The sequence below is a fragment of the Grus americana genome, chromosome 8 (assembly GCF_028858705.1).
Source record: "Grus americana isolate bGruAme1 chromosome 8, bGruAme1.mat, whole genome shotgun sequence".
NCBI classification, from domain to species: domain Eukaryota; kingdom Metazoa; phylum Chordata; class Aves; order Gruiformes; family Gruidae; genus Grus; species Grus americana.
Window position 1 is genome coordinate 12,766,821 of NC_072859.1, and position 14,062 is coordinate 12,780,882.

At 37.2% G+C, this 14,062-nt stretch overlaps 1 protein-coding gene across 3 annotated transcripts in view; it reads left to right on the forward strand.

The window, feature by feature from the left end:
- The window catches only part of VAV3 (vav guanine nucleotide exchange factor 3), a 210,471-nt gene that overhangs the window by 108,312 nt on the left and 88,097 nt on the right, over window positions 1-14,062 (forward strand). For all 3 annotated transcript variants that reach the window (XM_054833521.1, XM_054833519.1, XM_054833520.1), the window contains exons 6-13: window positions 1,914-2,006; window positions 2,106-2,174; window positions 6,005-6,108; window positions 8,138-8,237; window positions 8,799-8,894; window positions 10,559-10,627; window positions 13,129-13,215; window positions 13,667-13,752. In XM_054833521.1, coding sequence (XP_054689496.1) covers window positions 1,914-2,006; window positions 2,106-2,174; window positions 6,005-6,108; window positions 8,138-8,237; window positions 8,799-8,894; window positions 10,559-10,627; window positions 13,129-13,215; window positions 13,667-13,752 — 704 coding nt within the window. The remainder of the gene's footprint in view (window positions 1-1,913; window positions 2,007-2,105; window positions 2,175-6,004; window positions 6,109-8,137; window positions 8,238-8,798; window positions 8,895-10,558; window positions 10,628-13,128; window positions 13,216-13,666; window positions 13,753-14,062) is intronic.

A 14,062-nucleotide genomic window follows, 5' to 3' on the forward strand; every position in this document is an offset into this window, starting at 1 on the left:
TATATAAACTCCTATTGCGTACAACAATTTCTGTGTTGGTGCAAATACTACAAGCAATTTGAACAGTATTGAGCTCACAAAGGTAAAAGTGAGAAATAACTAAAAGCCTGATTAATGTTAAGTTGTAATACTTTATTGAGATTAATTATGGTTAATTGTGACAGTGCCCGCTTTCCTCTGTCAAAGAATTTGGGAATAAATGATAGATTTTGAGATGAGACTGATCATCAGATGATGCTGACAAAGTACATTTCTACTGATAATGACAGAATGTATTTTTGTGAAATGGTTACTTCTGTCTGCAGCTGATAAGGATGGCACTTTAATGTTTGTTGTGGGAAAATTAATAACTGCACTGACTGGGTTTTGAAGAGTAATTTCTGAGATAACACAGCACCTGGTAGATGAGAGTGAGAAGCCATGTTCCAGTTGCAGGAGCTGCTTGTAGAGTCACATGGAGACAAACAGAGAGTAAAGGAGATATGTCAAAACAGCAAACAGAAGTGTGAACAGTGACGAAGCTTTATGTGCCTGTATGATTCACAACTAGTCTAGGCGGTAGGAATACATTTCCCACTCTTCATAGGTGGCCAGGCAATATCATAGGAACTGTACGTGGCCCGTGGACAGTTTAAGTGAGGCTTGCTCTTTGTTGTGGTGCGCTTAGCAGGTGTGTCAAGTAGAGTGATAGCAGAGAGAGGGAGCGGAAGGAGTATAGCTCTTGGACATGCTAAGAGCTAATTCTTCAAATTTCAGTCCAGAAGCTTTGCTATTCCTGGAGGAGAAAAGTCTTTTGTTCGAAAGCTAGCAGTCTTTTTCAAATGGAAAGAACTGTAGTACTAAGTATCTAGTCCTGAATCCCCCTGTATTTGAGTAACATCTAGTCATCAGGTCTATTACATGCAGTATGTGAATTCCCTATGCTGGGTGAAAAAAGGTAAGATACAATCAGGGCTATGCTGAAGGATGTTACAGATAGGTAAATAGGATTCAGAAAGGATGTGACAGTACTATTGCTTTTTAAGCCACTGCTTATTGTTATTTTTGGAGAAAACATTTTGGATCAATTACTGGTTTTATTTGTAAGAGCCTATCCAGTTAGTCTCAGGTCTCCAAACTGACCTATATGTCTCTAGATGTTTAAGTCTTGATTGACATGAATGCTTTCGTACCTTCTTCCAGGTATTTACTCTTTTACTTGAAATCAGATTTGCCAGTTATTCAAGCTGTAACACTGTAAATTTGATCTTCAGTAAGAGTGCTTGTAAACTATTTTTATAGAGTCCTGTGCTGATAATTACTTCAATTTCCTATGAGTCTGGTTTACAGTTTACATGGAAAAATCCCAGGGTCTCATTGAAGACACACACATACATAAGCAAGAGCTGAACTTAGAGGTCACCGCGCTTCCTGATTTGAGGGCATACTCACATTGTGTCTGAAGAGAAAGCTCCCCTTGAGAACTAAAAGGGAAGAACTGTAAATAAGTGCAGGGATTCGACTGAATCCAATATTTATGGCAATGCTAAGTTACTTACATGATTTAGTCCCATTAAGTTTAATGGAATTATTAACTGCTCAGTACTTTAAAGAAGATTTCTCAGTCTGGATGTAAATTAAATGTGACCTTGTATTTCAGCTTCCGAAGTACAAGCAAAGAGTTCAGCATTTTATGTCTAAACATTAACTTTTCATAATATTTCTTTGATGCTGAATTCTAGTAAAACTCTTAAAGTCATCAGCTAATTGAACATTAAAATATTCTTGGTTATTGCTGTCATCTTTGGAGGCTGCAGTACTCAGAAAATTTCAGGAAGCAGTTATCCTAATTGCTTAATTCTAAACAAATAAATACATTTTTTATCCATTAGGTGCCTGTTAATGACTTAAACTTGACTCCATTGTAATTGCAGAAATATACTGAAAATGACATAAGAAGCTGTTGTCTTGCTGAAATAAAGCAAACTGAAGAGAAATATACTGAAACTCTGGAATCGATAGAGAAAGTAAGATACTACTTAGAGAATTTTTACTTACGTATTTTTACAAGATTCTAGAAAATATAATAACATATGATGTATATATACATTTTTATTTTGTTGTAGTTTTTCATGGTGCCATTGAAAAGGTTTCTGTCAGCATCAGAGTTCGATACTGTTTTCATCAACATTCCTGTAAGTAATTGCATATTTAATGAATAGATACAAGGTTCATAGCTGGTTATGAAATATTTGTGTTGTGTGTTACTTCAAATAATCATTTTGTGCAGTATGGTGCACAGTGCATTTGTGTAGATGTTAGGGTAGTTGATAAAAAAGGATGTGCACACTATTTCATTTTTTTCTGCTTGAGGGAACAGGATAAGAGAAATAGTATTGTGTCAGGTAGTGAGTGGTTATAAACTGGAGTATCTTTGACCCCTAGAAGCTAATAATTTATAGAAGATGGGTTATCTTCTAATATATGCTGGCATGTTAGTGATGGTACAAAGTTGTGCCTGTTAAGTTGCCTACCACTGTATGCTGAGTGGTGCTTTTATTAGGATTTCTATAGCTACTCTGCGTATCCTTGTATCTACCCTGTCTCTGTCATCATTGAAGACATTTTAAAGTTAAGATAATTTGCAGTTTCGGATTCAGAATCTGGCACTGGAAAGGATAAGGAAATCCTTTGTGAAGTATGTAGGGCACCTCTTTATTAGATGGAAATCTTATGGGTTTCTGTGATTATTACTTTGTTCCATCTATTTTTGGCCCAATCTTAATAGTATGACAATTCACATGTATTTTTAGTTGATGTAAGTATTCAGCAGATATCTTTAGAAATCTGACTTTAAAGGAAGACATTAGGCATGGTCTTAAGCCTCTTTCAACACAGACAAATTAAAGGAATGTTCTTTTATGAGGCACACTGTGAAGAAAGAGTCCCCAGAGTGTGGCCCACGGGCCACATCAAACCTTTATTACCTCTAAAAGGTCACCTCTGTTTTGGCTGTCTCTGGCATATCCCACAGGCTCTCAGAGCTGTAGGAGGATGTGTTGGGTTTTTTTTTTTTTATTCTGTAGGAACCTGGTCTGTAAGAATGTTCTAGTTGCTGTTCCAGCAGCATCCTGACAGAAGGTAAATTACAACAGTTATGCTGATGAATTACAGGGTGATACCTGACACCTTGCCGTATTTGTTCTGCTATTAAAGTTTACACCTTGAATCTCAATTGCTGTGATTTCCTTCTCTTTGAATGTTAGTCCAAAATACTGCCATAGATACCAGTAACCTGCTTGTTGTCTTGAAGTATGTCACCTGCCTGTAGAGATCCCTTTGCTTTTGAGAACAATTTCATATTCTGTCCCACACTAATGTTTCTTATTCATTGCAAATAAGGCCCTGGTGTGCCCTACCTAAGTTGCTGTAGAACCCTTTCCTAAGGCTCCGTGTGCCCAGGCACATTGACTTACATGCATTGAAAGACCTAAAGCCAGCCAATGCGAAACAGCACAGGGGTGTAAAAAGGGCTTACACGCTGCAAGCACAAACTGAGAGGTCAGCCTGCTCACTACTGTTAACGAAATGTAAGGGGATCAGGTAAGAGGAGTAAAAAGAACAAAACCTGTTTATTTGAAACTAGGAAGACACATAGTAAACTGTTACGTTTAGGTTGTTTTACTTCGCTTTTCATTATCAGCATTCAATATTTTGCTGTTACAAGATGGTGTTTATTTCTGACTCCAGTAACATTTCATAGGCATCCAAAAACATTAAAAGAAGTATAGGGCTTGCCTAAGCCAAAAATACGTGCTAACACTTTGTCCGCTCAGACCTTGTCTCTGCGGCAGTTCCCAGCAGGAAGGCTGGAGGGCAGTGGAAGCTTGTTTTAAACTGAAAATAGCTGTTACGCAGAGCTTTACAGCAAACTGCGATGTGGAGAGCAAGCGCGATGTTCTCAGAACAGGACAGATTTGCCTTTGTTAAAGGGTTGTGGTGAAGGATCAGTGCTTTAGGGTGATGTTGTATTACTTATATAGACTTTGAAAGATGCTTGCTGGACAAAATCATTTGCTGATGTCAAAACATATTTTATTTTTAAGAAAACATCCTAACCACCCCAAACCACTCACCACTTTAAAGAGAGTGCCTTTCATTAAGGCTCAGATTTCAAAGTTCTGTCCTATAAAATGTACATATGGCTCTATATTTGTGTGTGTATCTGTGTATATATCTGTGCATCTATATGCATCTGTATGCACATCTGTCTAGGTATATATGTGTGCACACATATAGATGCATTTGTATGTACAACTGTGCAGGCAACTACACACCACATAGCTGTTCACCCACTCCCCCCAGTGGGACAGGGGAGAGAATTGTGGGGAAAAAAAGGTAACTTGTGTGGTTGAGACAAGAACAGTTTAATAGGACAGAAAAGGAAGGGAAGATAATAATAATAATAACAACAATGATAAAAGAATATACAAACCATGTGATGCACAGCACAATTTCTCACCACCCCCCAGTCCCTGAGCAGTGACCCTGACCAAGTCCCCCATGTTTTTTTGTTTTTTTTTTTTTTTTTTGTTCAGCATGACATCATGTGGTATGGCATATCCCTTTGGCCAGTTGGGGTCAGCTGTCCTGGCTGTGTCCCCTCCCAGCTGCTTGTGCACCCCCAGCCTCCTCCCTGGCAGGGCAGTAGGAGAAGCTGAAAAGTCTTGACTTAATTCTAAACACTGCTCAGCAGCAACTAAAACATCAGTGTGTTATCAACATGATTCTCATCCAAAACACAGCACTATACCAGCTACTAGGAAGAAAACTAACTCTATCCCAGCCAAAACCAGGCTGGACATGCAGAGGGAGAGAGAGATGGAAGTATATGTAACAGATAGTGAATTGTTGGCACTTTCATTAATTTCTAATGATGTTAATGTCAGTTTAATTTAAAACTTGACTTTGAATTGGGGATAGAAGCTCAAGACGACATTTTGTCCCCTTAACTGTAAGCTGTTTTTCAGGGGTGTTGCTTAGTTGAGTCTCTCTGCACTGCTGAGAAAACGTGCTCCTGTAATGTATTAATTGGGAAGCATTTCTATAATAATGTCTTTGCTGCAATTTAAGATTCTGAGGATATGGTCATACAATTGCTAGCAGCTGAATTTGATCTGATTAATTTTTTGCTCCCTCACCTGTGATGTTATGATTGACCTTGTATGTACTCTTAGTTTTTATCAATATGAAGTGAAATGTTTTAATTTAGTTCACAACTCAATATTGCGTATTATTTTTCTAGTATATCATTTACTGCATTAAACCATCTTCAATGGCTTTTTTTACAGTCTATTTTTCATCGCAGTGGTCTGTAGGCTGCTTACAGTCAGTTATCCTAATTTCAAAACTTTTTAACCTGTTTTGATTTAATTTCTTGTGAATTCTCTGACAGTATCCACACAGTATTAAGGCTGATGTAATCTCCTATAGTTGCTTACAGATTTTTGTGTGATAGTGAATAAGTAAGGTGAGTTGCTGCTATACTCAGGGAGCAAATCCTTCTGCAGTATTCTTGCCTTTCTCTCAGCCATTAGTAGCCTGCTGTATTGGGAAGCTCATTATGATTGCAGTTAACTTAGCACTAGAACATCACTAATTGACCAATGTAATGTACAAAACTAATTTTTCACAGCTCAGGGACATGAATCATTACTTTATCTTGTCACTAAAGCATTTACTTGACTTGCTTAATTTTAAAATTATCATTATAAAATGAAGATGAATTAACAGTGCATGTTCCAAGCGAGAATAAATTAGTCTCTAATAGGTAGTTCTTGGAGTTTAGTTTTTCTTGTCGCACTATACGGAAGATGTGGCAAACCTTGAAATTAGGTTCTACTCTCAAATGATCTGTTTTCCAATTTATTGAAATTAATGGATCTAACATGCAATAATTGATTTTCATATTCAAAGCTTTAAGTCATTCTTTTTTAAAAACCTTTCCCTCGTTACTGTTTTCAAGGATTTGGTGAAAATTCACAGGAATCTAACGCAGGACATCAATGATTCCATTGTTAACAAAAATGATCAGAACCTATATCAAATTTTTATTAACTACAAGGAAAGGTAAGATTTATGCACTCTTACTAATTGTAATAACCTATGCTCAATTTGCTGAAGTATTCTACCATATTTCTTTTGAGTATTTCTGAATTTCATGTCAGTATATTTATTAAGGTAGTATTTGGTGTTCTGAGCCTGGAAGTCAAAATGTACCCTATTGCTATATGAGCCCTCCATCCTCTTACCCCCACTTTCAGCAACATTGTTCCATAGGCAGGTAACGTCTATATTTTGAATGAAACTTAAGTAGCTTATTTTGCACTGCATTTCTTTCATGCTCATAATCCCAGGTATTTTATAGCATGTGCCTGTACTGTTGAACAGATAAAATGTTATAAAAGGGTAAGAAAGGGCAAAATAAGGCAAGAATATTTATTAAGGCTATTTCAGGTTAAAGAGAAGAGGTCATAACTTGAAAGAAGTGAAAGCAGGTGCAAAAGAGAGGAGAGAAGAGACTAGCGTCTTACCCTACCCTGCAGTGAAAGGTGTGACAGTAAAGCAAACACACTCTACCTTCAAACTGTGAAAAACAGCCAAGCTGATAACAGGGTAGCTGTGGCAGCATGCTATGCCCTATAGGCTAATTGCCAGGTTTTTTTACCCGCCTTTTCAGATTGTGGGTTGTTTTTTTTTTCTGCCAGCACTGAACAGCTGTTGGATTGTATAGATGCATTTGTATGCCTGTGGTGCTTAGCCGAAAAACAACTGTACTGTGGGCTATAGTGGTGACCTACCTTGAAGTAACCCTTGGGTTGTGGTTAAAAATGACTTCCTTCTGGGACTGGAGCAGGAAAGACCTGTGGGAGCTAATTGGATTTGCTTGAGGGTGATGGGGAAGGAGGATTGTTGCAGTAATAACAGGCTTGTGAGAAACTGGGCAGCAGCATCCAGAAAATGTTAAGACAGGAGAGTTGTTTTCTGAGGGAGGAGGGTGTCCTAGGCTGCCCGTAAACAGTCTTGCCTTCAGAGACCCTCTGTCTCAGCTTTTATGTTGGAGCAGGACATAGTTATTTCCCAGGCTGTTAGAATTTCTGCTGCTGTAAAAGGGAATTAAGGGACAAGAAGTTGTTCTGGAAAATGCTTGTCTTTCAAAAGTAGTTCTGGGATCTATGCTAAAAGGGGAACACAAGACATGAGAAGAAACTTCAGGTTTATACTATACAAAAAGGAAACATATGGAGGTAGACTCAGTGTCTTAACAATGTAGTGATTAAAAGTAATCAGAAGTTGTAAGTGTTAAATCAGTATCATCACTTTAATTGTGAAAAAAAGAACTTAAAAAAAAAATGGTAAAGATCAGGTGAGAGAAAAAGAAATTTAGGAGACCCCAATGCAAAGCTCATGAGAACCCCCAAAAAAAGGATCTGAGGTATACAGAAGGAATCGCCTCAAGAAATATGAGAAGGTGAATGGAAACAGCACTTTTTGCAATGGGACTAGCAGACACAGAAGTACTCCAAACAGGGGCAAGAAATTCCTGTCATACAACTAGGCTCCTTCAAGAAGCATTGCTGCTATTGAAAGTTTCTTCAGTTTTCATGCACTGTTACTTTGATCTGACAACTCACAGGATAAAACCTGGTAGAAACTGTTGGAGATGGATCAGTATAGGTAACCCACAAGTTAAAGGATAGCTGTAATTAATCCTGTTAAACCTGTGTTACAGAATTTATTCATTACAACCTTGGAAATCTACAGTGTTGTAAACACTACAGGCTGTTCTGTTAAACAGCAGTTACGCTGCTTTTTAATGAGTCCTGTATTTATCAGAATGGATACATATGAATATTAAAGGAAACTGCAATGATTTTACAGCATTTTGAAGGTAGCTCAAAATTGTGTTCTCCTGAATATTCTTCCTTGTATTCATGCTGCTCATTGAAGTCTGTGGCTAAATCCTATCCTTGCTTTGTTTAGGCACTGCTCCTTTTGAAAGGAGGATTGTTACCAATGTATTTGTGAAAAAATGATCAAGGATTGTTATTAAATAACCAAATGTTCCTTTTATTCTCTATTTCTTGCTTTGATTTAGATTGCTTATTTACGGACAGTACTGCAGTCAAGTGGAGATAGCGATATCATGCTTAGACAACATCTCTAAGACAAAAGAAGATGTTAAAATGAAGTTAGAGGTATCAGTATTTTTTAATGTGTATAGATACATATGTATGTATATATATAAAACAATGTGTTCCTGTGAATATGCTCTGCCAGCACTGATTTACAGTAAACCCATGCTGGGTACTCCCAGTCACCTTCTTCATGTGCCCAGAAATTGCCTCCAAGAGGACTTGCTCCATAATTTTTGCAGGGGCTGAAGTGAGACTGACTAGCCTGTAGTTTCCAAGATCATCTTTTCCTTTTTTTGAAGATAGCTGTAATGTTTGCTGACTTTGTGCTTATAGGCAATGTCTTTTTTTTTTTTTTTAGTTGAATGGAATGCCTAATTTCTCTTGTCTTTGATGTTTATTCTACTCTTTCTTACGTTGATGGAATATCTTAAGTGTCTAGACCCAGTCTTATTTTGCTTAGCTATTATTGCCATATCAACTGTTTTCCATCATTTTGTTGATATTGTTTATCTCAAGCTTCATATAGTCGTTTGACCCATATAGCATTGAATTTTCATATATATTACTTGAATATTTTTATTTGATAACTCTTGTCTTATTCTTTCTTCTGCTTTGAACTAGGAATGTTCCAAGAGGACCAATAACGGAAAATTTACATTGCGGGATCTTTTAGTGGTTCCAATGCAGAGAGTGCTAAAATATCACCTACTGCTCCAGGTATTTTATTTTTGAAATTTAAGGGGCTGAGAGCAAAACTGTGATTGTTTATCATCAGTGGATTGTAAGAATGAAAGCTAAAGGTCTTTATCAAAGGGAGGTGATTGACATTTCCATAGATTGGAGGCTGATTTATTATGAAATAAAATCCAGTCAAGTGCAGATTTTCTTACAGAGATCATTCCTCAGAGCTGAAACATATCTGGGGAAAAAAGAATAAAACACAATTGTTTCTTCAGTATCCAAACCTTCATTCTTGGTATGTTTAAAATGGTCAGTAGTACCAAATTATAATCATGGTACTTTGAAATGTAAACCATTACACCCCAAAAGAGGAAGCTGGACCATACTTACAGCCTACTTTTAAGATGCTTCTTTGATGTCATAAATTACAATAAAGCCGTATTTATTTTGAAATGCTTCTTGTTATAACCCACAAAGCGTTAGCTTTTGCAGTTAGTCCTGTAATAAGGGTGGAGAGTCTTATAAATTTAATTTGATAGCTGTGCCAGGAGACTCATTAGTTCAGCTGCAAAGAAATATATTACTATATTAGACTGTCAACCCTGCTGATGCTTGTAAAATGTCGTTTTAAAAAGATCTACTACTTGTATGTGAAGCATAATTTTGACTCTGCAGAGCAACATGCGTTCTCTAATATTAATTTTTTTGAAATTTTTATAAATGAATCATCAATATTTTGATCAATGGAAAAATTGGAAAAACAAAAAAGAATGGTACAACTGTTTTTTAAAAAAACTTATGAGATCTGATTCATGATTTTATAATCAACCTGTATATTATGAAAAGATGATATACAATATGTCACTATGCTCTAATGTGTGACGCTATAGTATGCATTGTACAAGAAAGAAATATTTATAGACTTTGAAAGAAAAAAAATCCAGTAAATTATTAGAATTGTAATGGGAAGTATAAATAGTTATTCCTTCATTTCCTGGGATTTCAGCAAATTATTATGTTAGCTGAAATGTGTAATTCTCTTCTCAAATTATAAAAAAGAAATAACGTTTTTCCCCAAGAGGTTACTTTTTCACTTCATAAAAACCAAAATAGCTCTTTTATTTTCCGTATGGGAAGTGGCTAAAAAAATTCTTTAAACACTTACATTTTATTTAAATATGTCTTCTGAGTCAGCTTTATCTTAGGCGTAATGAGACAGTGACTTCTTTTAAGCAGTTGCACTTTTTAGCTGAGATTTTATTGCCAGCGTACATCCCGCTCTGCAGACAAGTGCATGCTTTGGAATGGGATGATACGCTGCGTAGTAACGTGCAAATGAACTCAAGTGTTTACCTGTGCTTTCAGCATGCACATACAGTAATGATCTGATTGGCAAGTTTTAAGTGCTAGACAGACCAAATTAGTTTCTAATGATGGTTCATTATCAGCTAAAGTCAGTGTTGAGGCTATACAGCAATCATTCTTAAGCACTTGCCAATTATCTGTTTGCAGTAGTCCCCACTCAGTTATAGGCTGCTCGCTATGGGGATGAAAATGTGAATTCTTGGCTTGTGTTTTCTGGTTTTGGCGGCTTTTTTTTTTTTTCTGGGTGGTGGAGAGCAGTTGGGGATGAGCAATGACAACTTTAATTTATAAACTGACAGATAGCGGGTGAAAGGTTTTAACCACTCTGTCCACAGGAGCTGGTAAAGCATACTACTGATCCCATGGAGAAGGCAAATCTAAAACTGGCACTTGATGCAATGAAGGTAAGTATTCATGGCAAGGAGTATTTATGTCTTTGGCAGTTAAAATGGTAGCTCAGAACTATATTTCCTGGAGGAGGTAATGTTCTTCACAGCAGGTCAAACATGTTTTCGCAGGTCACTGTGAGCTTTGTGAGTACGTCAGGGCAGGTATACAGTTGAAGGCTTTGCTCAAGTCTGGGAAACAAGTTCACTTTTCTGAAGTGGAAGGTTTATGAAATGGAACTTCCTTATTTCAGCTTACATCTACATCATTTTTACTGTCATACAATGAGATGAAAAAGTTGTTCCAATAATGTTGGTCTCGCTTCCAAAATTTAGGAATATTTCTACCACTGTCAGTCAATTCTAATCAAGGTCTGTAGTTTCCCAGTGAGATGAAGACAGTTATCTTTCTTTACAAGACTTTTTCTGTCATCTTAATATGATCTCTGTGGCTTTACATTTGAAAGCAGTAGTGTCTTTCTGGAGGTAGAGTATCTGTCACTGAACATTCACCTGCAAGTGCTACAAACAAATGTTTTACAGAATAGCTGTACTGCCTTATGTATCAGGTAATATATTATGTGTTCCTCTGTGCAGCTTCAGAAATGAAGTATAGTTCTGCTTCAGTTGACTTCACAGCATGAAATGTGACATTCATGTGCTGTAATTGTGAATCTTTTTTTCTATCCTTTGTGGGGAAAGGGGGAAAGAAACCAACATGGCATAGGTCGTATCTCCCGTTGTAATCTGTATAGTCCACAGAAGGTGCTGAAGTCAGACTAACTTAGTTTTGGGTCACACAGCTGTCTCATTATGTGACTGTCTGCCTTGAATGCCTGAAATACAGCTCACGAATGAGATTTTTGGCTCCCGTTTTTTGTCGTCTGGTTTTGTACAGTGAATGCAGAGAGCACCACCATGGTAATCTCACACGGAGAGATGCCTGAAATGGGATGGCACGGTGTTACTTTGATCTAGAGACAAGCCATGCATCCTGGCTGCTGCTAATTGGCTGGGAAAATAACCCTGGTTTATATTCCCTGCGGCCTCCCTTTTTCTTTCCTGTTTGCTATCTTGCTTCATTCTTTGTGGTGGCTTTTGGACTGAAAATAAAAGGCCAATTAAGAAATCTCTTGCCGGAGTGACTGTGGCAGGTATGTACTGGCTGGCAAGACATAACCAGACAATTAAACCCCCCCGCAAACCACCACACCCTCTACCCCCCCAAAAAAACCCCAACAACCCAATCCAGGTATAAGCATCTCTCCCCAAGGTCGCAGTGTTGTTTCCCTCCTGATTTACTGTGTCTTCTGACAATAGTCACTGGTAGTGTGGTAAAGATAACTGTGCAGCATCACATGCTGCTTCTAAAAACCCTGGTGTGTCTGCTCAAAAACCAAATGCCTTTGGAAAAACTGCCAGCAAAGTGGTACTGCCCCCCAAGAAAGAAAATTGTAGGAAGGTTTATGCTGTCAGATTTCTTTTAGCAGCAAGGAAAGAGGTTATTTAATTTCTACACTAACTCTCTTAAGACTGATGTGAATGTATCCTGCACAGATTCATTTGGGAAGCTAGCATAATGATTGCAGCTATTCTTAGATTCTGATTAAAAACGTCTTAGGAAGAAGATTTATCTTTCTCCCACCCTCCAAATTTGTGACCATATTGAAGGGATACTGTAAAAGCAAGTTGTGAAGATCAGAATGCCTTTTCCAACTGCTGCTCTCAGCATCCCTGACCTTACCAATTACCACTCCTGCTCACTCATCGCTAGCCATAAACAGAGAAGCTCCAGCAAATTGTCACTATTACTCAAGCGTGTTCAGAGCATTTTAGAGGCTCCAGTGAAACGTGTACAGTATGTGTTCGGGTAAAGGGGACAATAATGATCTCAACCTGTGACTTCAGGTAGTGTATCCCATTAAAAGACCCCTTTAAAATCTGCTGCATAATGGCTTCTCTCTGCTGTGCAACAGGAAGAGCAAGATCTTACTACTGGGGCAGTAGCGTCTCTCCTAATAAGCACCCAGCCTTATGATATGTTTACACCTTAGATGCTCCTTTTGAGCTGCCTTATGTATATTTTCTACTATACGCTCTATTTACCTTCTGTCCTGTTCTCAGATATTGGATGTTGTTGACTGCTTTTCTGGACCATAAGTGTGCTGCATAAATTACATTTCCGTCTTTAATCTTGAAAATAAGACATTCATGAAATTCAAAAAAAAGAGCCCTTTTTAACAATTTATTATGTGCTTCCCTCTTTCTTGCTACTAAATCTGTGTTTCAATAGATATGATGATGAAAGTTGTGCATACGATTGAAGATATGCAGAGGCTTTTTTCCTTCTTTTAGGCATACATATTGTTAATTCTTCGAACATTAAAGATAATTTTTTTAAATTACTAAATATGCAGATAAGTAAAAGACAAAATTACAAATAAATTTGCCAAAATAATGTGTTAAAGTGATTTGTTATGGAAAAGTTGTTTTTCTCCCTTTTTCTGTTGATGCTCTAGGACTTGGCTCAATATGTAAATGAAGTGAAGAGAGATAATGAAACACTCCGTGAAATTAGACAGTTTCAACTATCAATAGAGAATTTGGTATGTGATCTTTTCATCTATACAGTTTTTAAATCACTTTTGATCAAATATATTGATCTATTTTTCCCCATTTCATATGAGATTATAGTACTCTTGGTGATCTTTAAGTATAAGTATGCTTTGCTTGGTCTAGAATGACATATATATTTAAGTACAGAACACTGCCATTTTGGGGGTCTGTATAGTTAAATATATTTGTAAAGTTAAAGGTTTGTATTTGTACAGTGACTCAGGTGTTTTTTCAATGGGAAAAATTTTCCCATTTGAAGACAAAAATGGAATGGACTGATTCTTTATTGTATTTAGTTTAGATGATAGGGAGGACAATATGGTATTTTCAGGCCTGAAAAATCCTTTTTTGGGGTAAAAGGAGTGAGTGGTCTAACATTTGAATGTGTTCTCATCTTGACGCTTTTGCTATATTGAATCATACATGTTACTTCTGTTTCAGAACCATTCCCTCTTACAGTATGGAAGACCTCAAGGTGATGGAGAAATAAGGATAACTACGTTAGACAAACGTGCGAGGCAGGACAGGTGATGGCATGACTTCTGGTGTTTGCTGTCAAAACAGTTACTGTAAAGTAACTCTCTTTTTAGATTTGAGGTCAGCTCAATGATTCTTGAGAGTACTTTCCATTTCACTGTGCATTCACCAGAGCCTATCCACCATTTACCAAGTGACTCTGCAAAGTGATTCATGGGAAGTTAGCTATTAACATTATCATCTAAGATCACCCTTGCAAGTAGTAAGTCTCTAGCAAAAGTACTTTCAGTGGCTTTTATTTTGTTATTTAGTAGTTTAGTTGTTCACCTTCAAAATTCTAAGTGCCACAGGCAAAGGTGT